This window comes from Salvelinus alpinus, chromosome 12, assembly GCF_045679555.1.
Source record: "Salvelinus alpinus chromosome 12, SLU_Salpinus.1, whole genome shotgun sequence".
NCBI classification, from domain to species: domain Eukaryota; kingdom Metazoa; phylum Chordata; class Actinopteri; order Salmoniformes; family Salmonidae; genus Salvelinus; species Salvelinus alpinus.
In genome coordinates, this window is record NC_092097.1 from 1,166,545 (window position 1) to 1,184,537 (window position 17,993).

Genomic DNA, 17,993 nt, shown 5'->3' on the forward strand with positions numbered 1-17,993 from the left:
CGACGTTGGAGTCGGTTTATGATAGAGAAATTAACATTCAATTATCTGGAAACAGGTATGGTGGACGTTCCTGCAGTCAGCATGCCAATTGCACGTGGCATTGTGTTGCGTGACAAAACTGCACATTTTAGAGTGGTCTTTTATTGTCCCCTGCACAAGGTGCAACCTGTGTAGTGATGTTTAATCCGCTTCTTTATGGATTATCTTGACAAAGGATAAAATAGGTCACTAACAGGGATGTAAACAAATTAGTGCACAAACATTTGAGAGAAATAATATTGTTGTGCATATGGACAATGTCTGTGATATTTTATTTCAGCTCATGAAACATGGGAACAGCACTTTACATCTTGCATTCATAATTCTGTTCAGTGTAACTGGGAATCAAAACGTCATGCCCATACTCCAATATTTCACAATAATACCTTGTGACCTTTTTGCATTCCCCCCATGGTCAAATGTGGAATCTGTACCCTTGCCGATGTCATGGACAGTAATGCTTTGAGAACATTCCAAGATTTGAAAAACATACACATTACCAGGCAACTCATTTTTTTCCTAATTACAATTTTGTTCAACTATGCTAGCCTATGGAGTCCCTTGGGAAACCCAACTACCGAACCATCCAATAATGGGATTTATGAATAAATTATCTGGGTTGCCGAAAGGACTGATCTCTCTATATCATATAGTGCATATCGGGAAAGTATTCAGACCCCTTGACCTTTCCACATTTTGCTTCATACAGCCTTATTCTAAAATGGATTTAAAAAAATGATCATCAGTTCACCCATAATGACAAAGCGAAAACAGGTTTTAAGAAATGTTTGCAAATTTATTAAACAAAAATACACCTTATTTACATAAGTATTCAGACCCTTTTATATGAGACTCGAAGTTGAGCTCAGGTGCATCCTGTTTCCATTGATCATCCTTGAGATGTTTCTAGAATTTGATTCCACCAGTGGTAAATTCAATTGATTGGACATGATTTGGAAAGGTACACACACAAACCTGTCTTTATAAGGTCCCAAAGTTGACAGTGCATGTTAGAGCAAAAACCAAGCCATGAGGTCGAATGAATTCTCCGTAGAGCTCAGAGACAGGATGTGTCAAGGCAGAGATCTGGGGAAGGGTACCAAAGAAATGCCTGCACCATTGAAGGTTCCCAAGAACACAGTGGCCTCCATCATTCTTAAATGGAAGAAGTTAAGAACCACTAAGACTATTCCTAGAGCTGGTTGCCCAGGCCAAAATGAGCAATCGGGGGAGAAGGGCCTTGGTCAGGGAGGTGACCAAGAACCTGACAGAGCTCAAGAGTTCCTCTGTGGAGATGGGAGAACCTTCCGGAAGGACAACCATCTCTGCAACAGTTCACCAATCAGGCCTTTATGGTATAGTGGCCAGATGGAAACCACTCCTCAGTAAAAGGCACATGACAGTTTGCTTGGAGTTTGCCAAAAGGCCCCCAAACGACTCTCCGACCATGAGAAACAAGATTCTCTGGTCTGATGAAACCAAGATTGAACTCTTTGGTCTGAATGTCAAGCGTCATGTCTGGAGGAAAGCTGGCACCATCCCTATGGTGAATCATGGTGATGTTTTTCAGTGGCAGGGACTGGGAGACTAGTCAGGATCCAGGGAAAAATGAACGGAGCAAAGAGAGAGATAGAGAGAGATCCTTGATGAAAACCTGCTCCAGAGCGCTCAGGACCTCCGACTAGGGCGAAGGTTCAACTTCCAACAGGACAACGACCCTAACCACACAGCCAAGACAATGTAGGAGTGGCTTGTTTCTGAATGTCCTTGAGTGGCCCAGCCAGAGCCCGGACTTGAATCCAATTGAATCTCTCTGTAGAGTCCTGAAAATAGCTGTGTAGCGACGCTCCCCATCCAACCTGACAGAGCTTGAGGATCTGCAGAGAAGAATGGGAGAAACTCCCCAAATACAGGTGTGCCAAGCTTGTAGCATCATACCCAAGAAGACTCAAGGCTGTAATCGCTGCCAAAGGTGCTTCAACAAAAGTCCTGAGTAAAGGGTCTGAATATACTTATGTAAATGTCATATTTCAGTTTTTATTTTTAATACATTTACAAAAATGTCTAAAAACCTGTTTTTGCTTCGCCATTATGGGGTATTGTGTGTAGATTGATGAGGGGAAACAAAATACTTAATCCATGTTAGAATAAGGCTGGAACGTAACAAAATATGGAAAAAGTCAAGGGGTCTGAATAATTTCCGAACTTTTGGAAAGCTTTTGGAAAGCTCACTCACTCATTCTGAGTGAGCCATTAAAAAAGTATTGTCCACAGATCTAAGTGAATTTGAACTAAAAATATGACCTCGGCATCCGGCAATCCGAAACCATCAATTTATACATTTTAAGTTTGTTCACAGACTGTATTTAACACCAAGAAAACGTTTTACGATGAAACAGGCCCCAACCCCCAACTGTCCACTGTGTCCCCTAAATCAGGTAGGCATATTCTTTCATCTGATGTGGGAGTGGCCTGCAGCTAAATGCTGCTGGGACGAAGCTACAAAATGTATGTGCATGAATTTAAATATTCAATGCTTTGCATATACTATGTTACTTAACGATGATAGGTCCTTGAATCTCTCAATAAATCAGAGATGATCACTGCTGGCATGCAGCACTGCCGCAAAAAAAAGATCTTGGCTCCTAAATGGCAATCGCCTCACTCTCTCCAGATTCCTCAGAAGATACAGTTACTATTAGAAGTTATACCATTAGAATGATCTACGGAGAGAATGAATGGTGCTAATTAAGAAACAATTGAGGCCTGGACAAATACACTTGACTCTAAAGAATAACCTCAGCTAAAGCCCAACACATCCAAATAAACAATCTATAAAGTCCAAACATACAAACAGGCTCACTTACTTATTTCATTTTTTACATACTAAATGTATTGTTACTTGTTGGCTCTGTGTTATAATCATGGTGATTAACAGTTTGTATTTGTGTTGCTTTTTAAAATTCTTATTTCTTATTTTTGATTGGCAGCCCACGTCTGGATGCGACTTAACTATTCAATAATATGAATATATGTATTGTGCGTGTAGCCCCCCCCACCCCCTCAAGAAAAAAAAAAGAGAGAAAAAAAAAGAAGATTTGGTCACACAAAAAAACTAAAGCAAAAATTTTTAACATATGGCTTCCCCAAGATGAGGAAAACTTGAGCGGTGATGTTCAAACAATGTTCTCTCCATCGGCGTACATTCATGATCAGAACCAAAGTTCCCGGAGTGCCCCATGATCCTTGGGTATTTTTTCGAAAAACCTTTATTTTGATAGGGAGTCATGGCTGAAACCCAGGTCTCTTTCCCAGATGAGCCCTGTATAGCACAATACACATCAAAATACACTAAACACATTAAACTACACATTTAAAATACACAACACGCGAAAAGCAAAACACAACCAGAAAAAAACAGACATTGTTCAGGAAAAAAGGTCCCCTAACAACTCAGTGGAGATCAAAGGAATGTCCAGAGTTAACCATCTCTGAGCCCAGGTCCGGTAGCCCCTACATCTATAGGTTAACAGTTAGTTAAGGTATGGAATAAGTTTGAGCCTGGTCCTGAAGTCACTGGGAAGGGTGGCAGGTTGCCAGGTTACTTTACAGAACATGTCCTCCAGCTTTTGGCTTGTGTCAGTCAGACAACAATTGGACGAAAGATGAAGGGAACAGGCCTTTCTTGTTTGGCTGGCCCTCAACGTATCCATGCTGTGAGGACAAAAGAACAAAATATTGATAGGTTGCACAAAAAAAAAAAAATTGGACCGTTGACCCATCTACACCCCATTTGTATGTTTGTTAGTTCAGGTTGTCTGCTTTTGTGACTACGGGGGGAGATTCCATTGGAAAACCAGATGGCCTATTGAGTATCCAGAGGAGGAGGAAGCTGTTTATCCTATAGCCCTTCTATATAGGGTTTCTGGCATAGTTATATCACGGCTCTAGAAGATAAAGAATACAATGGACATTAATATCCTGTCAGACCTGGGTTCTAGTACTATTTCAAATATCTCAATTACTTTCACATTTGAAAAAAAAGAAAAAAGTAGTTGAATATTGGAATGTATTTGGAAATACACATGGAAAGCATTTGAAAATACAAGATACTGACTCAAATACGGTCCCATGCGTTTAACCCATTTATTTGCTTTTACAAATAACCATTCAAGAACTCTTAATAAAAGTATTTGTTTTGTTTTCGGGCTGTGTATTTGAAAATACTAAAATACACAGAAAAAAGTATTTTGAATACCACATACTCAAATACACATGTATTTGAACCCAGGTCTGTATCCTGTATGAAAGGGGATCTTTGGGTTGGACTAGACATTCTATACTTGTCTTTCCATCTTACTTTTGTTTTCTTTCTTAACTATTCAATCCACATTGCAGAAGTTCAGCTTTACAAGGTAAACTCTGCATGTCGGCTCAATCGGAAATGACTTTAACATTTTTATTGCGGAATCTGTAACTCTTCTGTTAAAAAAAAGAAAAAAAAGTGTGGACACCCCTTGAAATTAGTGGACACCCCTTCGGCTATTTCAGCCACACCCATTGCTGACAGGTGTATAAAATCAAGCACACAACCATACGACCTCCATAGATAAACAATGTCAGCACAATAACTGTTCCTCAGGAGCTTCATGAATGGGTTTTCATGGCCTAGCAACTGCGCACAAGCCTAAGATCACCATCCGCAATGCCAAGCGTCAGCTGGAGTGGTGTAAAGCTTGCCGCCATTGGAGAGCAGTGAGAGCGCGTTTTCTGGAGTGATGAATCACGCTTCATCAACTGGCAGTCCGACGGACTAATTTGGGTTTGGTGGATGCCAGGAGAATGCTACCTGCCCAAATGCATAGTGCCAACTGTAAAGTTTGGTGGAGTCCGGCTAGGCCCCTTAGTTCAAGTGAAGGGAAATCTTAACGCTACAGCATACAATGACATTCGATTCTGTGCTTCCAACTTTGTGGCAACAGTTTGGGAAAGGCCCTTTCCTGTTTCAGCTTAATGCCCCCGTACAAAAAAGCGAGGTCTATACAGAAATGTTTTTTCAAGATCAATGTGGAATAAATTGACTGGCCTGCACAGAGCCCTGACCTCAACCCCACCGAACACATTTGGGATGAATTGGAATGCCGACTGCGAACCAGGACTAATTGCCCAACATCAGTGCCCAACTAATGCTCTTTTGGCTGTATGCAAGCAGGTCCCCGCAGCAATGATCCAACATCTAGTGGAAAGCCTTCCCAGAAGAGTGGGGGCTGTTACAGCAGCAAAGGGGGGACAAACTCCATATTACTGCCCATGATTTTGGAATAAGATGTTCAGGCGTCCACATACTCTTGGCCATGTAGTGTATTTCTACGCCAGGGCAATCTGTAGGATATTGTCGAGGGTAAAAACCTCATCTGGAAGGCATTATGAGGACCTGGTTGGAAGTTTTGTCGACGACTCATTGATGCAGATATGGAGACTGAATGAAACAATGTCAACGGAGAAGAATCTGGTCGGAACCAATTCCAACTGTCCCGCTGTCTGTCTGCGAACTATTCACCTTGTTTCGCAAACTGACAAGCATCTCTTTTGGATGTCCATCTCCTTACTCAATCAGTAAATTATTCTGTCAATTATCACACAGATATTCTAGCTGACAGTTAAGGGAAACTTGTGATTTGAACAGGGATTTGTGTCACAATTCACGAGGAGGATTTACTGTAAATCACTTGGCTTTTTACAGACAGAAGAAATATGATACTGGAGGTAACAACAGTAAAAGTCTGAGGGTCCAGTGTTTTTATACAGATGTTACGGTTTGGAAACAAGATTGACCCCCCTGGCTCTCTAATGGTGCATGTTAGCTTGTAAACCTTGGGATTATTTACACAACAAAAACAGAAGAGCAGACCCAATCCTGTGGCTATGCACGACTGACCAGACTGGATAACACAGAATGTACGAGTCCCTTCCTAAAGACCGATCACTAAATGGTTTACCCCTTCAATGAATGGTTAAGGTCAGCGCTAATTGCAAGTAGCTGAGTTAACTGTGTCTGTTTTTCTTAACATATTTTGTATATTGTTTATGTTTGATGTATTTATGCAGGGCTCATCTGTAAAATAGACCCTAGTCTCAGTATGACTTCCCTGTCAAAATAAAGGTACAGTTTACACATTTTGTTTACTATATCAATTAAGCTGTTGCCTCAAAACTTTGAACCTACACACTGAAGAAGGCCTACTGCAAAAACAGATTTATGGAGGGTAATCTGATACTAAATCTGTGTCTGAGGGCAACTTCTATCTGTAACCGAGAGGTACCTACCCACCAATCAGCATCGTCCTCTCCAAGCACAACCAATACCTCGCCCTCGTTGAAAGTGAGCTCATCATGGTGGTCACCCACACAGCCATAGATGGCTTGGACCCGCATCACTTTTGGCTTGGGCTGGAAAACAAGCAGATAGACACAACAGCACTACTGAGTGAAAAACACCACACCAGTAAGGAAACAAAAACATTACACCATCCCTAAGGGTGACTAAGCTAAACCTGTGCTTAACCAAAATAACATATTTGTTCTGAGGGGGAAAACACCCAGTAGAGATAAATAGGTGTATGCCCCACAGTAATGATTCAGGGAAAATGTCAAAATACATATTTTCTGTCATTAGAGTAAGTAAAGATCTCAAACTGAGCATCTAATCCTGGTGTGGTGACTAAGACTTGGAGTTGCCAACTATTTGCCGGAGCCTTTGCGTCCCAGCAGATAGAGCTATTGCCAACTTGAGGTATCCGAGGCCTGCTTGCCTAAAAAACACATTATCGAAACAGAATAAAAATGGCTGGCCTTTGGACGTATACAGTAAAATTCCAACTTAAATATAGTCTGCTATGCCTTGACCTCTACTAAATGGAAATACCAACCAAATCAAAATATTGATGATGAAACTTAAACTGGAGCGGGGGGATTAATGAAAATGAATTGTTGTACACCCTAACAAAAATAATGTAAGGAAAAGAGTCAGTCTGCCCCCTCTCACCAGTGCTCTCCTGGGCATGGGGTGTGGGGGATCGCCTTGGTGGGAGGAGGCCCCATTGGACTGCAGGCTGATGGAGCAGGGGGCCATGGTGGAGTTTAGAGGAGGGTGTCTGCTGCTGGGCTGAGGCATCTGATAGACAAAGTGGGACTTTTTGCTCTCTCCATCTGCGCGGAATCCTGGGGGGCACAAAGGGGAGAGCGATCAATAAAGACACTCGCCCGTTATGTCTGTGAAATAAATGTGGTTGAATTCTATGTAGAGAGCATACTATGGAGAATGATCATGTGTGGTTTTACAACTAGCAACCACTTCAAGAAATAGGTGTTACCCAATGTTGCTCCTGAAAAGGATGTGCTTTCATATGTGTGATACAAACATAAGTAAAATAGATTCAATCTGTAAAATACAGATAGAATAGTTTACCTCTCTCTGGCAGTTCAGATAGGGAGTTGAGGGCAGTCACAGAGTATTTTGGAGACCCTGAGCTGAAATGGACGGGGAAAGACAATGTATACAGTAGTTGGCACAGTGTTATGACAGAATAAATTGATGTATCTGGTGAAAGTTACTGAATGTAGTTTACGATGGCTCAATCAGTAAGGCTTGTCTGAATGGCTTGCTCCATTTAATTTCATACAGCATTACGACTAGGACTTCCCTGAATTGGATCCTTTGTTCCTATAGAGGAATTTAACTTATTCCAGAGGCTGCTTTTAGTCCGGCTCAGGAGGTGTGCACACCATCCACCTCTTCCGAGTATATTACTCGCAAATCTTTTCAGTCTCTGGATAATAAAGTAGACGAGATCAGGGCGAGGATCTCCTTCCAGAGACACAAGGGAATGTAACATACTCTGTTTCACGGAAACATGGCTCTCTCGGGATATACTGTCACAGTCAATATAGCCAGCTGGGTTCTCAGTACATCGCACTGACAGGAATAAAGAACTCTCCTCCGGGAAGAGAAAGGCGTATGTATGTTTCATGATTAACTACTCATGGAGTGATTGTGATAACATACAGAAACTCAAGTCCTTTTGATCACCAGACATAGAATACCTCAATCAAATGCCGATCGTATTACCTCCGAAGAGAATTCTCTATACACAGTCACAGCTGTGTATATTCCCCCTCAATCCGATACCACGACGGCCCTCAAAGATCTACAATGGACTTTATGCAAACTGGAAACCACATATCCCGAGGATACATTTATTGTAGCTTGGGATTTTAACTAAGCAAATTTGAGTAAAATGCTACCGAAGATCTACCAACACATTAACTGTAGTACTCGCTCTGTAAAAACATTGGACCACTCCTACACACCTTTTTGAAATGCATACAAGGCCCTCCCCCGCCCTACCTTTGGCAAATCTGATCATGACTCCATTTTGCTTCTCCCTTCCTATAGGCAGAAACTCAAACAGGAAGGACATGTGCTAAGGTCTATTCAACGCTGGTCTGACCAATTCATTCATGTGTGGGGTCGCATCTCAGCCAAGGGAGTGGGCTCACTTACAATTTTACCTAAGAACACAGCCATGAATAAAGAATGGTACCAACACATCCTCCGAGAGCAACTTCTCCCAACCATCCAGGAACAGTTTGGTGACGAACAATGCCTTTTCCAGCATGATAGAGCACCTTGCCATAAGGCAAAAGTGATAACTAAGTGGCTCGGGGAACAAAACATTGATATTTTGGGTCCATGGCCAGGAAACTCCCCAGACCTTAATCCCATTGAGAACTTGTGGTCAATCCTCAAGAGGCGGGTGGACAAACAAAAACCCACAAATTCTGACAAACTCCAAGCATTGATTATGCAAGAATGGGCTGCCATCAGTCAGGATGTGGCCAAGAAGTTAATTGACAGCATGCCAGGGCGGATTGCAGAGGTCTTGAAAAAGAAGGGTCAACATTGCAAATATTGACTCTTTGCATCAACATCATGTAATTGTCAATAAAAACCTTTGACACTGAGGAAATGCTTGTAATTATACTTCAGTATTCCATAGTAACATCTGACAAAAATATCTAAACACACTGAAGCAGCAAACTTTGTGGAAATTAATATTTGTGTAATTCTCAAAACTTTTGGCCATGACTGTACAGTACCAGTCAAAAGTTTGGACACTTTATTTTTACTATTTTATACATTGTAGAATAATAGTAAAGACATCAAAACTATGAAATAACGAATGGAATCATGTAGTAACCAAAAAAGTGTTAAACAAATTAGCCAGCCTCAGCAAAGTAGCCAGCCTTTGCCTTGATGACAGCTTTGCACATTATTTATTTAACCTTTATTTAACTAGGCAAGTCAGTTAAGAACAAATTGTTATTTACAATGACGGCCTACCCCAGCCAAACCCTAACCTGGACAATGCTGGGCCAATTGTGCGCCGCCCTATGGGACTCCCAATCACGGCAGGTTGTGATACAGCCTAGAATCGAACCAGGGTCTGTAGTGACGCCTCTAGGATTGAGATGCAGTGCCTTAGACCGCTGCGCCACTCGGGAGTGCTAAAACTCTTGGCTTTCTTTCAACCAGCTTCATGAGCTAGTCACCTGGAATGCATTTCAATTAACAGGTGTGCCTTCTTAAAAGTACATTTGTGGAATTTCTTTCCTTAATGCGTTTGAGGCAATCAGTTCTGTTGTGACATGGTAGGGGTGGTATACAGAAGATAGCCCTATTTGGTAAAAGACCAAGTCCATATTATGGCAAGAACAGCTCAAATAAGCAAAGAGAAACGACAGTCCATCATTACTTTAACACATGAAGGTCAGTCAATCTGGAAAATTTCAAGAACTTTGAATGTTTCTTCAAGTGTAGTCGCAAAAACCATCAAGCGCTATGATGAAACTGACTCTCGTGAGGACCGCCACAGAAAAAGAAGACCCAGAATTCCCTTTGCTGCAGAGGATAAGTTCATTAGAGTTAACAGTCTCAGAAATTGCAGACCAAATAAATGTCTCACAGAGTTCAAGTAATAGACACATCTCAACATCAACTATTCAGAGGAGACTGTGTAAATCAGGCCTCCATGGTCGAATTGCTGCAAAGAAACCACTACCTAAGGACTCAAATCAGAAGAAGAGACATGCTTGGGCCAAGAAACACGAGCAATGGACATTAGACCAGTGGAAATCGGTCCTTTTGTCTGATGAGTCCAAATTTGAGATTTTTGGTTCCAACAGCCGTGTCTGTGAGATGCATAGTAGATGAACGGATGATCTCCGCATTTGTGGTTCGTACGGTGAAGCATGGAGGTGGTGGTGTGGGGTTGCTTTGCTGGTGACAAAGTCAGTGATTTATTTAGAATTCAAGGCACATCTAACCAGCGCGGCTACCACGGTATTCTGCAGCGATACGCCATCCCATCTGGTTTGCGCTTAGTGGGACTATCATTTGTTTTTCAACAAGACAAGGATCCAACACACCTCCAGGTTGTGTATGGGCTATTTGACCAAGAAGGACAGTGATGGAGTGCTGCATCAGATGATCTGGCCTCCACAATGACTGGACCTCAACCCAATTGAGATGGTTTGGGATGAGTTTGAACCACAGTGAGTGAAGGAAAAGCAGCCAACAAGTGCTGAGCATATGTGGGAACTCCTTCAAGACTGTTGGAAAAGCATTCCAGGTGAAGCTGGTTGAGAGGAGGCCAAAAGTGTGCAAAGCTGTCATCAAGGTAAAGGGTGGCTACTTTAAAGAACCTAAGATATAAAATATATTTTGATTTGTTTAACACTTTTTTGGTTACTACATGATTCCATATGTGTTATTTCATAGTTTTGTTGTCTTCACTATTATTATACAATGTAGAAAATCTTAAAAATAAAGAAAACCACTTGAATGAGTAGGTGTCCAAACTTTTGACTGGTACTGTATATACTGTATTCTATTCTACTGTATTTTAGTTAATGCCACTCTGACATTGCTCAATCTAATATATATATATAAAATATATTTCTTAATTCCATTCTTTTACTTTTAGATGTGTGTGTATTGTTGTGAATTGTTAGTTACTTCTGCACTGTTGGCGCTAGGAACACAAGCATTTTGCTACACCCGCAATAACATCTGCTTAATAGGTGTATGTGACCAATAAAATGTGATTTGATTTATAGTAAGCATAATATAATTGACATTTTCTGTTCTACGGGCATGTTGTGAGAATGTATACAAATGTATCATCAGCATAGCGTAATGTCCCTTCTCTTTTATTAGCCACGTGGGGAATGTCATTCACCCATCTACCTTACAGCCTATGAGCACGGCAAAATCACGTACATTCCTCACGCTTGCTGTTTAACCTGTTGGTACACTCTTGCAAATATTACCTTTCTCTCTCTCTCAACCAATGGGCGTAAATCTTGGGATATATTGACAGTGAATTCGGAAAGTATACAGACCCCTTGACTTTATCCACATTTTGTTATGTTACAGCCTTATTCTAAAATGGATTAAATTGTTTCCCCCCCCCCCCTCATCAATCTACACACAATACCCCATCACGACAAAGCAAAAAAAAGGGTTGTAAAAATGTTTGAATCATTTATTAAAAATTAAAAACAGAAATATCACATTTACATAAGTATTCAGACACTTTACTCAGTACTTTGTTGAAGCACCTTTGGCAACGATTACAGCCTTGAGTCTTCTTGGGTACGACGCTACAAGCTTGGCACACCTGTATGAAGAGTTTCTCCCATTCTTCTCTGCAGATTCTCTCAAGCTCTGTCAGGTTGGTTGGGGAGCGTCACAGCAATTTTCAGGTCTCTCCAGAGATTTGATCGGGTTCAAGTCCGGGCTCTGGCTGAGAGACTTGTCCCGAAGACACTCCTGCGTTGTCTTGGCTGTGTGCTTAGGGTAATTGTCCTGTTGGAAGGTGAATCTTCACCTCAGACTGAGGTCCTGAGTGCTCTGGAACAGGTTTTTATCAAGGATCTCTCTACTTTGCTCCGTTCAGCTTTCCCTCGATCCTGACAAGTCTCCCAGTCACTGCAGCTGAAAATCATTCCCACAGCATGATGCTGCCACGATCATGCTTCACAGTAGGGATTGTGCCAGGTTTCCTCCAGACATGACGCTTGGCATTCAGGCCGAAGAGTTCAATCTTGATTTCGTCAGACCAGAGAATCTTGTTTCTCATGGTCTGAGTCCTTTAGGTGCCTTTTTGGCAAACTCCAAGGAGGCTGTCATGCACCTTTTACTGAGAAGTGGCTTCCATCTCACCACTCTACCATAAAGATCTGATTGGTGGAGTGGTGCAGAGATGGTTCTCCTTCTGGAAGGTTCTCCCATCTCCACAAAGGAACTCAGTGTGACCATTGGGTTCTTGGTTACCTACCTGGCCAAGGCTCTTCTCCCCAGATTGCACCAAGACTCTAGGAAGAGTCTTAGTATTTACAAAAATCTTCCATTTAAGAGTAAAATTCAAGTATCATGTAGTAGCCTAAACTTATCGCTGTTACATTGAACTAGGTGAATGGAATATGAATGACAGTCATCCAATATGATGTAATAGAAACAAGACCATGCTCAATCATCCTCCCTCATCTTAAACGGCACTGACCGCCACTGAATTCTATAATTACGCCCCCAAAAGTTCTTCAAGCATAGGAGGTCCTGTACCGGGAAGGAATTAAATCTACTTTCACCCCTGGTCTATATCTTAACAAAATATCTAAATGAAGTTGGCATACTCACACACACTTCTGGAAGGATGACTCTGGACCACTGTAGCCTGTTGAATTTGATGGTACCCCATAATCTATACAGAGGATTAACAGATCACATTTAACAGTAAGTCAGAGCCCACCATTCTGTCTCCACAGGTCCCTGCCCCAGAGATAAAAAAAAAGACGTCAACGGACATACTGCCAAAAATAAATTTAATCTTACAAGACTATTACCAGTGAGTGCAGGTTTTTCCCCTGTTATTATGTGCTTTTTAGCACCGTACACCCAGAGACTTCCTATCATTCAGAAGTGAGCATACTGTTTACACAAGACGGAAGGTATTTTTTTGTATTTTATTAGGATCTCCATTAGCTGTTGCAAAAGCAGCAGCTACTCTTCCTGGGGTCCACACAAAACATGAAACATAATACAGAACATCATAAGACAAGAACAGAACTACATACATTTTTAAAAAGGCACACGTAGCCTACGTATAAATGCATACACACAAATTATCTAGGTCAGAGGCGGGGAGAGGCGTTGTGCACGAGGTGTTGCTTTATCTGTTTTTTGAAACCAGGTGTGCTGTTTATTTCAGCAATATGAGATGGAAGTTCCATGCAATAAGGGCTCTATATAATACTGTACGTTTTCTTGAATTGGTTCTGGATTTGGGGACTATGAAAAGACCCCTGGTGGCATAAGTGTGTGTGTCAGAGCTGTGTGTAAGTTGACTACGCAAATAATTTGGGATTTTCAACAAGAAGAAGTGATGCAGTCCGTCTCTCCTCAACTCTTAGCCAAGAGAGACTGGCATGCATAGTATTAATATTAGCCCTCTGATTACAATTACAAGGTGCTGCTGTGATGTGACATACCTGCGTGGCTCTGTTGGGAGGAATGGGGGCTGTGGGGCACTTGGGGGGTGGGCTCTGAGTAGGTGCGCTTGTGGCGGATAACCAAAGGCGGAGGGGGGGTCCTCTTCTTGCTGCTACTGGTGGTGGGGATGATGACATCACCCCAGGCCACTGGTGGGCTAACCGGGGGAGGAGGGGGTGGGACATTTGGAGCTGGAAAACACAAGTTATAATAACATGGTTTTAGCATTGGCAATCCATAAAAGACAGAGGATCTGATGAAGAGCAGATTGATGCAGAAACCACCTGGAATAGAATTGAAGAAAACTGCACAAGACGGTTTGATTGTTGAAGCACTTTTTTGCACTAGGAGCTAAAAGGACTAAAGTACTTCACATAAAATAGTGTCCCATTTTTTATGCCCCTGTGACTGTGCCAATAATATTGTCTGATCTCCTATGAGGAGTTTTTAAATTATGTTTTTCAACAAAGCACATTTGCGTACTGTCTATATCAGGGGTGGCCAAAGTAAGGCCCATAAAGCCAATTAAATGTATTTTTAAATGTTACACTTGAGCGTCTAAAACCACATAGAAAGTATGAAGAAATTATAATACACCTATAATACGTACACTATTTTTCCAGCACACAAATTGATTTTGATGAACAAATCAGCCCCCAAAAATGATTTGTCCGACCCTCCGTTGAATTTTGAAACCCGGATTTATTTAATTAGTTCCCACCCCGGGTCGAGATAAAAAAAAAATGCGTTTTATTTTCACAGGGAGTCCCATTGAGACCAATGCCTCTATTCCCAAAGGAAGCCCTTCATATACACAATTTATACCAGCGTTTCTTAAAGTATGGGTCGCCGCGGACCTGTTAATGGTGGGTCGCGACGTAAATGTATAATTATTTCATTAATTACTGGAACTGATTTGGCCAAGTGCAACTGCGAACTCGGTTCAGTGTGCTCTCTGCATAGCAGCGCTCCCTGCTCAGTTTGGCAGCTGCGTGAGTGGGAGAGATAGAGGATGATGCCTGTGTTCTTCACGGTTTATCGGATCTTTTTTCTGCAGTTTTCTTGAAGATCACTCCGCGACCCACACGCTGCAGCGATGTCATTCAAGTCACTGACTTGTTATTCCCACTAGCCATCACTCACCGCTGTCATGAAATGGACTCATGCTAGCCACAAGTTCTGACTGAGCTCAATGGTCATGAAACGCAAATACAGTGATGACTTCTTGTCTCTTTCTTACAAACTTTGAGAAATAATGAGGAGCGCCCACAATGTGTTTTGTGTGGGGAAGTGCTTAGTAATGAGTCTCAAAACTAACAAATTAATAAAATGACACGTCCTGATCAAACATCCAGGCACAACATGACGGTAAACCCAGGGAGTTCTTTCAGAACAGGGCAGAATTCTTCAGGAAACAGTGCTTCGAAAGTGGAAGAGTAAGTCAACTAGCAAGGCATTATTGTCATTTTATAACAGGTGATGATAAGTATAAATAAGGGAGTACTATCTCTCATAGTAGTAGATGTGAGTTTCTCTTTCAAACAATCTCCTGGCCTTGTAACGTTACACAGCTAATAGCTAACGTTAGCCAAAGCAAGCTAACTAACTACTGATAGTGCAACCCTAAGAAACTGTACATTTTACTGTAGAAATTATTGTTTAAAACAAGTCTAGGTTGGAACTGTTGCAAGTAATAATTTTTATTCTGAACTGGAATAACCTGATTGAAGCAAGCTGCTTTTTGACGCAAACACTCACACAGTTCTGGGTTGCTCATCTGCAGCAGGAAGCGGTCTCCTGCCTGACTGAGAAAGCAGTAGATGTTCTGATCCAGTTTGGCACCACATACACCTATGCAAGTCAGGGTTCTCAAGTACAAAAACAGTGTCAATGCTGAGCATGACCTCAGTGTTGCACTGTGAAAAACTGAGCCCAGAATAGACATGCTTGTTGAAACCTTCAACCAGCCATACACCTCTCATTAGGACTGTGTGTGTGTGTGTGTGTGTGTGTGTTCTCTGGTCTACATCTGTGTGATGTGATCAATCAGTTTATTCCAGTTCAGAATAAAAAATCTATTTTAACAGCAACAGTTCCAACCTAGACTTTCTATCAACAATAATTTATATAGTAAGATGTACAGTAGACCTGCTCATTTTTTATCTGTACTGTTACTTAGGGTTGCACGATCAAAAAGCCTGTGTGTGTGTTCTGTTGTACATCTGTGTGATGTGATAAATCCATTCCAGTTCAGAATTAAATTATGTATTGTATTTTAACAGCAACAGTTCCAACCTAGACAGTTATGTAAGTGTGTTTTTAAATGGGGGGGAAAAACATGAAAAGATATGGGTATTTAATTGTTATTTGTTTTTGTTTATATTCTTTTAGGCATTAGGGCAATGAAATGTATCGATATTTACGAATATTTGCATATTTTCTAAGCTTGGGGCCCAGGAAAACACAGAATTTCTCATTTGGGTCCCATGCTGAAACAGTTTAAGAACAATTTACAATTACATCATAATAAAACAGGATTTACAAGCCATTCCTCAGCAAAGAAGTCTTTAAATCAACAATTTGAACTGCCCCAGAGGTACCAGAACATCAAGTTGCAGGGAACTCTGTAGATCATTCCATACATGGGGTGCAAGGAAACAAAGCAAATGTACCTAACTCAGTGGAGATCGAAGGGAACTCACAGAAAGATCACTATTTACAAGTTAATGGCACACTAATTACAGAAAATAGCTTATGGTTGTGAGTGTGACAAAATAAAAGCAGGGCATTCTACCTGAGAATTGTAGAACTTGGAAACTGTCTCGACTACACCTATGAGAGGAACCACTTAACCACAAAGATGTATTGACCGTCTAGATGTGCAAGGAGTTGACTCCGCCCAGTAGAGGGTATAAATATACAGTACCATTCAAAAGTTTGGACACCTACTTATTCAAGGGCATTTCTTTATTTTTACTATTTTCTACATTGTAGAATAATAGTGAAGACAACAAAACTATGAAATAACACAGATGGAATCATGTAGTAACCAAAAAAGTGTTTTTATATTTATTTTATATTTCAGATTCTTCAAAGTAGCCACCCTTTGCCTTGATGACAGCTTTGCACACTTGGCATTCTCTCAACCAGCTTCATTGAGCTAGTCACCTGGAGTGCATTTAAATTTAAGGTCAGTCAATTCAAAAAATGTCAAGAACTTTGAAAGTTTCTTCAAAGTATCCACCCTTTACCTTGATAACATTTTTGCAAACTTGGCATTCTCTCAACCAGCTTCACCTGGAATGCTTTTCTAACAATCTTGAAGAATTCCCCACATATGCTGAGCACTTGTTGGCTGCTTTTCCTTCACTCTGCGGTCCAACTCATCCCAAACCATCTGAATTGGGTTGAGGTCAGGTGATTGTGGAGGCCAGGTCATCTGATGCAGCACTCCACTCCATCACTGTCCTTCTTGGTCAAATAGCACTTACTCAGCCCGCAGGTGTGTTGGGTCCTTGTCCTGTTGAAAAACAAATGATAGTCCCACTAAGCGCAAACCTGATGGGATGGCGTATCGCTGCAGAATACTATGGTAGCCATGCTAGTTAAGTATGCCTTAAATTCTAAATAAATCAGTGTCACCAGCAAAGCACCCCCCACACCATCATACCTCCTCTTCCATGCTTCACGGTGCGAACCACACATGCCGAGATCATCCGTTCACCTACTTTGCGTCTCACGAAGACACGGCGGTTGGAACCAAACATCTCAAATTTGGACTCATCAGACCAAAAGGACAGATTTCCACTGGTCTAATGTCCATTGCTCATGTTTCTTGGCCCTAGCAAGCCCTTTCTTCTTATTGGTGTCCTTTAGTTGTGGTTTCTTTGCAGCAATTCAACCATGAAGGCCTGATTCACACCGTCTCCCCTGAACAGTTGATGTTGAGATTTGTCTGTTACTTGAACTCAAAAAGCATTTAATTGGGCTTCAATTTCTGAGGCTGGTAACTCTAATGAACTTATCCTCTGCAGCAGAGGTAACTCTGGGTCTTCCTTTCCTGTGGTGGTCCTCAGGAGAGCCAGTTTCATCATAGCGCTTGATGGTTTTTGCGACTGCACTTGAAGAAACTTTCAAAGTTCTTGATTTCCGGATTGACTGACCTTCATGTCTTAAAGTAATGATGGGCTGTCATTTCTCTTTGCTTATTTGAGCTGTTCTTGGCATAATATGGGCTTGGTATTTTACCAAATAGGGCTATCTTCTGTATACCACCCCTACTTGTCACAACACAACTGATTGCCTCAAATGCATTAATAAGGAAAGAAATTCAACAAATTAA

The 17,993-nt window shown here is 41.4% G+C and overlaps 1 protein-coding gene across 2 annotated transcripts in view; it reads right to left on the reverse strand.

Annotated features, from left to right (window-relative positions):
* Positions 1–292: 292 nt before the first annotated feature.
* unm_sa1614 (un-named sa1614) overlaps positions 293–17,993 on the reverse strand; it is a 96,687-nt gene continuing 78,986 nt past the window's right edge. For both annotated transcript variants that reach the window (XM_071334657.1, XM_071334658.1), the window contains 6 exons: positions 13,651–13,842; positions 12,800–12,863; positions 7,508–7,569; positions 7,085–7,260; positions 6,367–6,489; positions 293–3,753 (listed from right to left, as the gene is read on the reverse strand). In XM_071334657.1, coding sequence (XP_071190758.1) covers positions 3,679–3,753; positions 6,367–6,489; positions 7,085–7,260; positions 7,508–7,569; positions 12,800–12,863; positions 13,651–13,842 — 692 coding nt within the window. In that variant the 3' untranslated portion in view covers positions 293–3,678. The remainder of the gene's footprint in view (positions 3,754–6,366; positions 6,490–7,084; positions 7,261–7,507; positions 7,570–12,799; positions 12,864–13,650; positions 13,843–17,993) is intronic.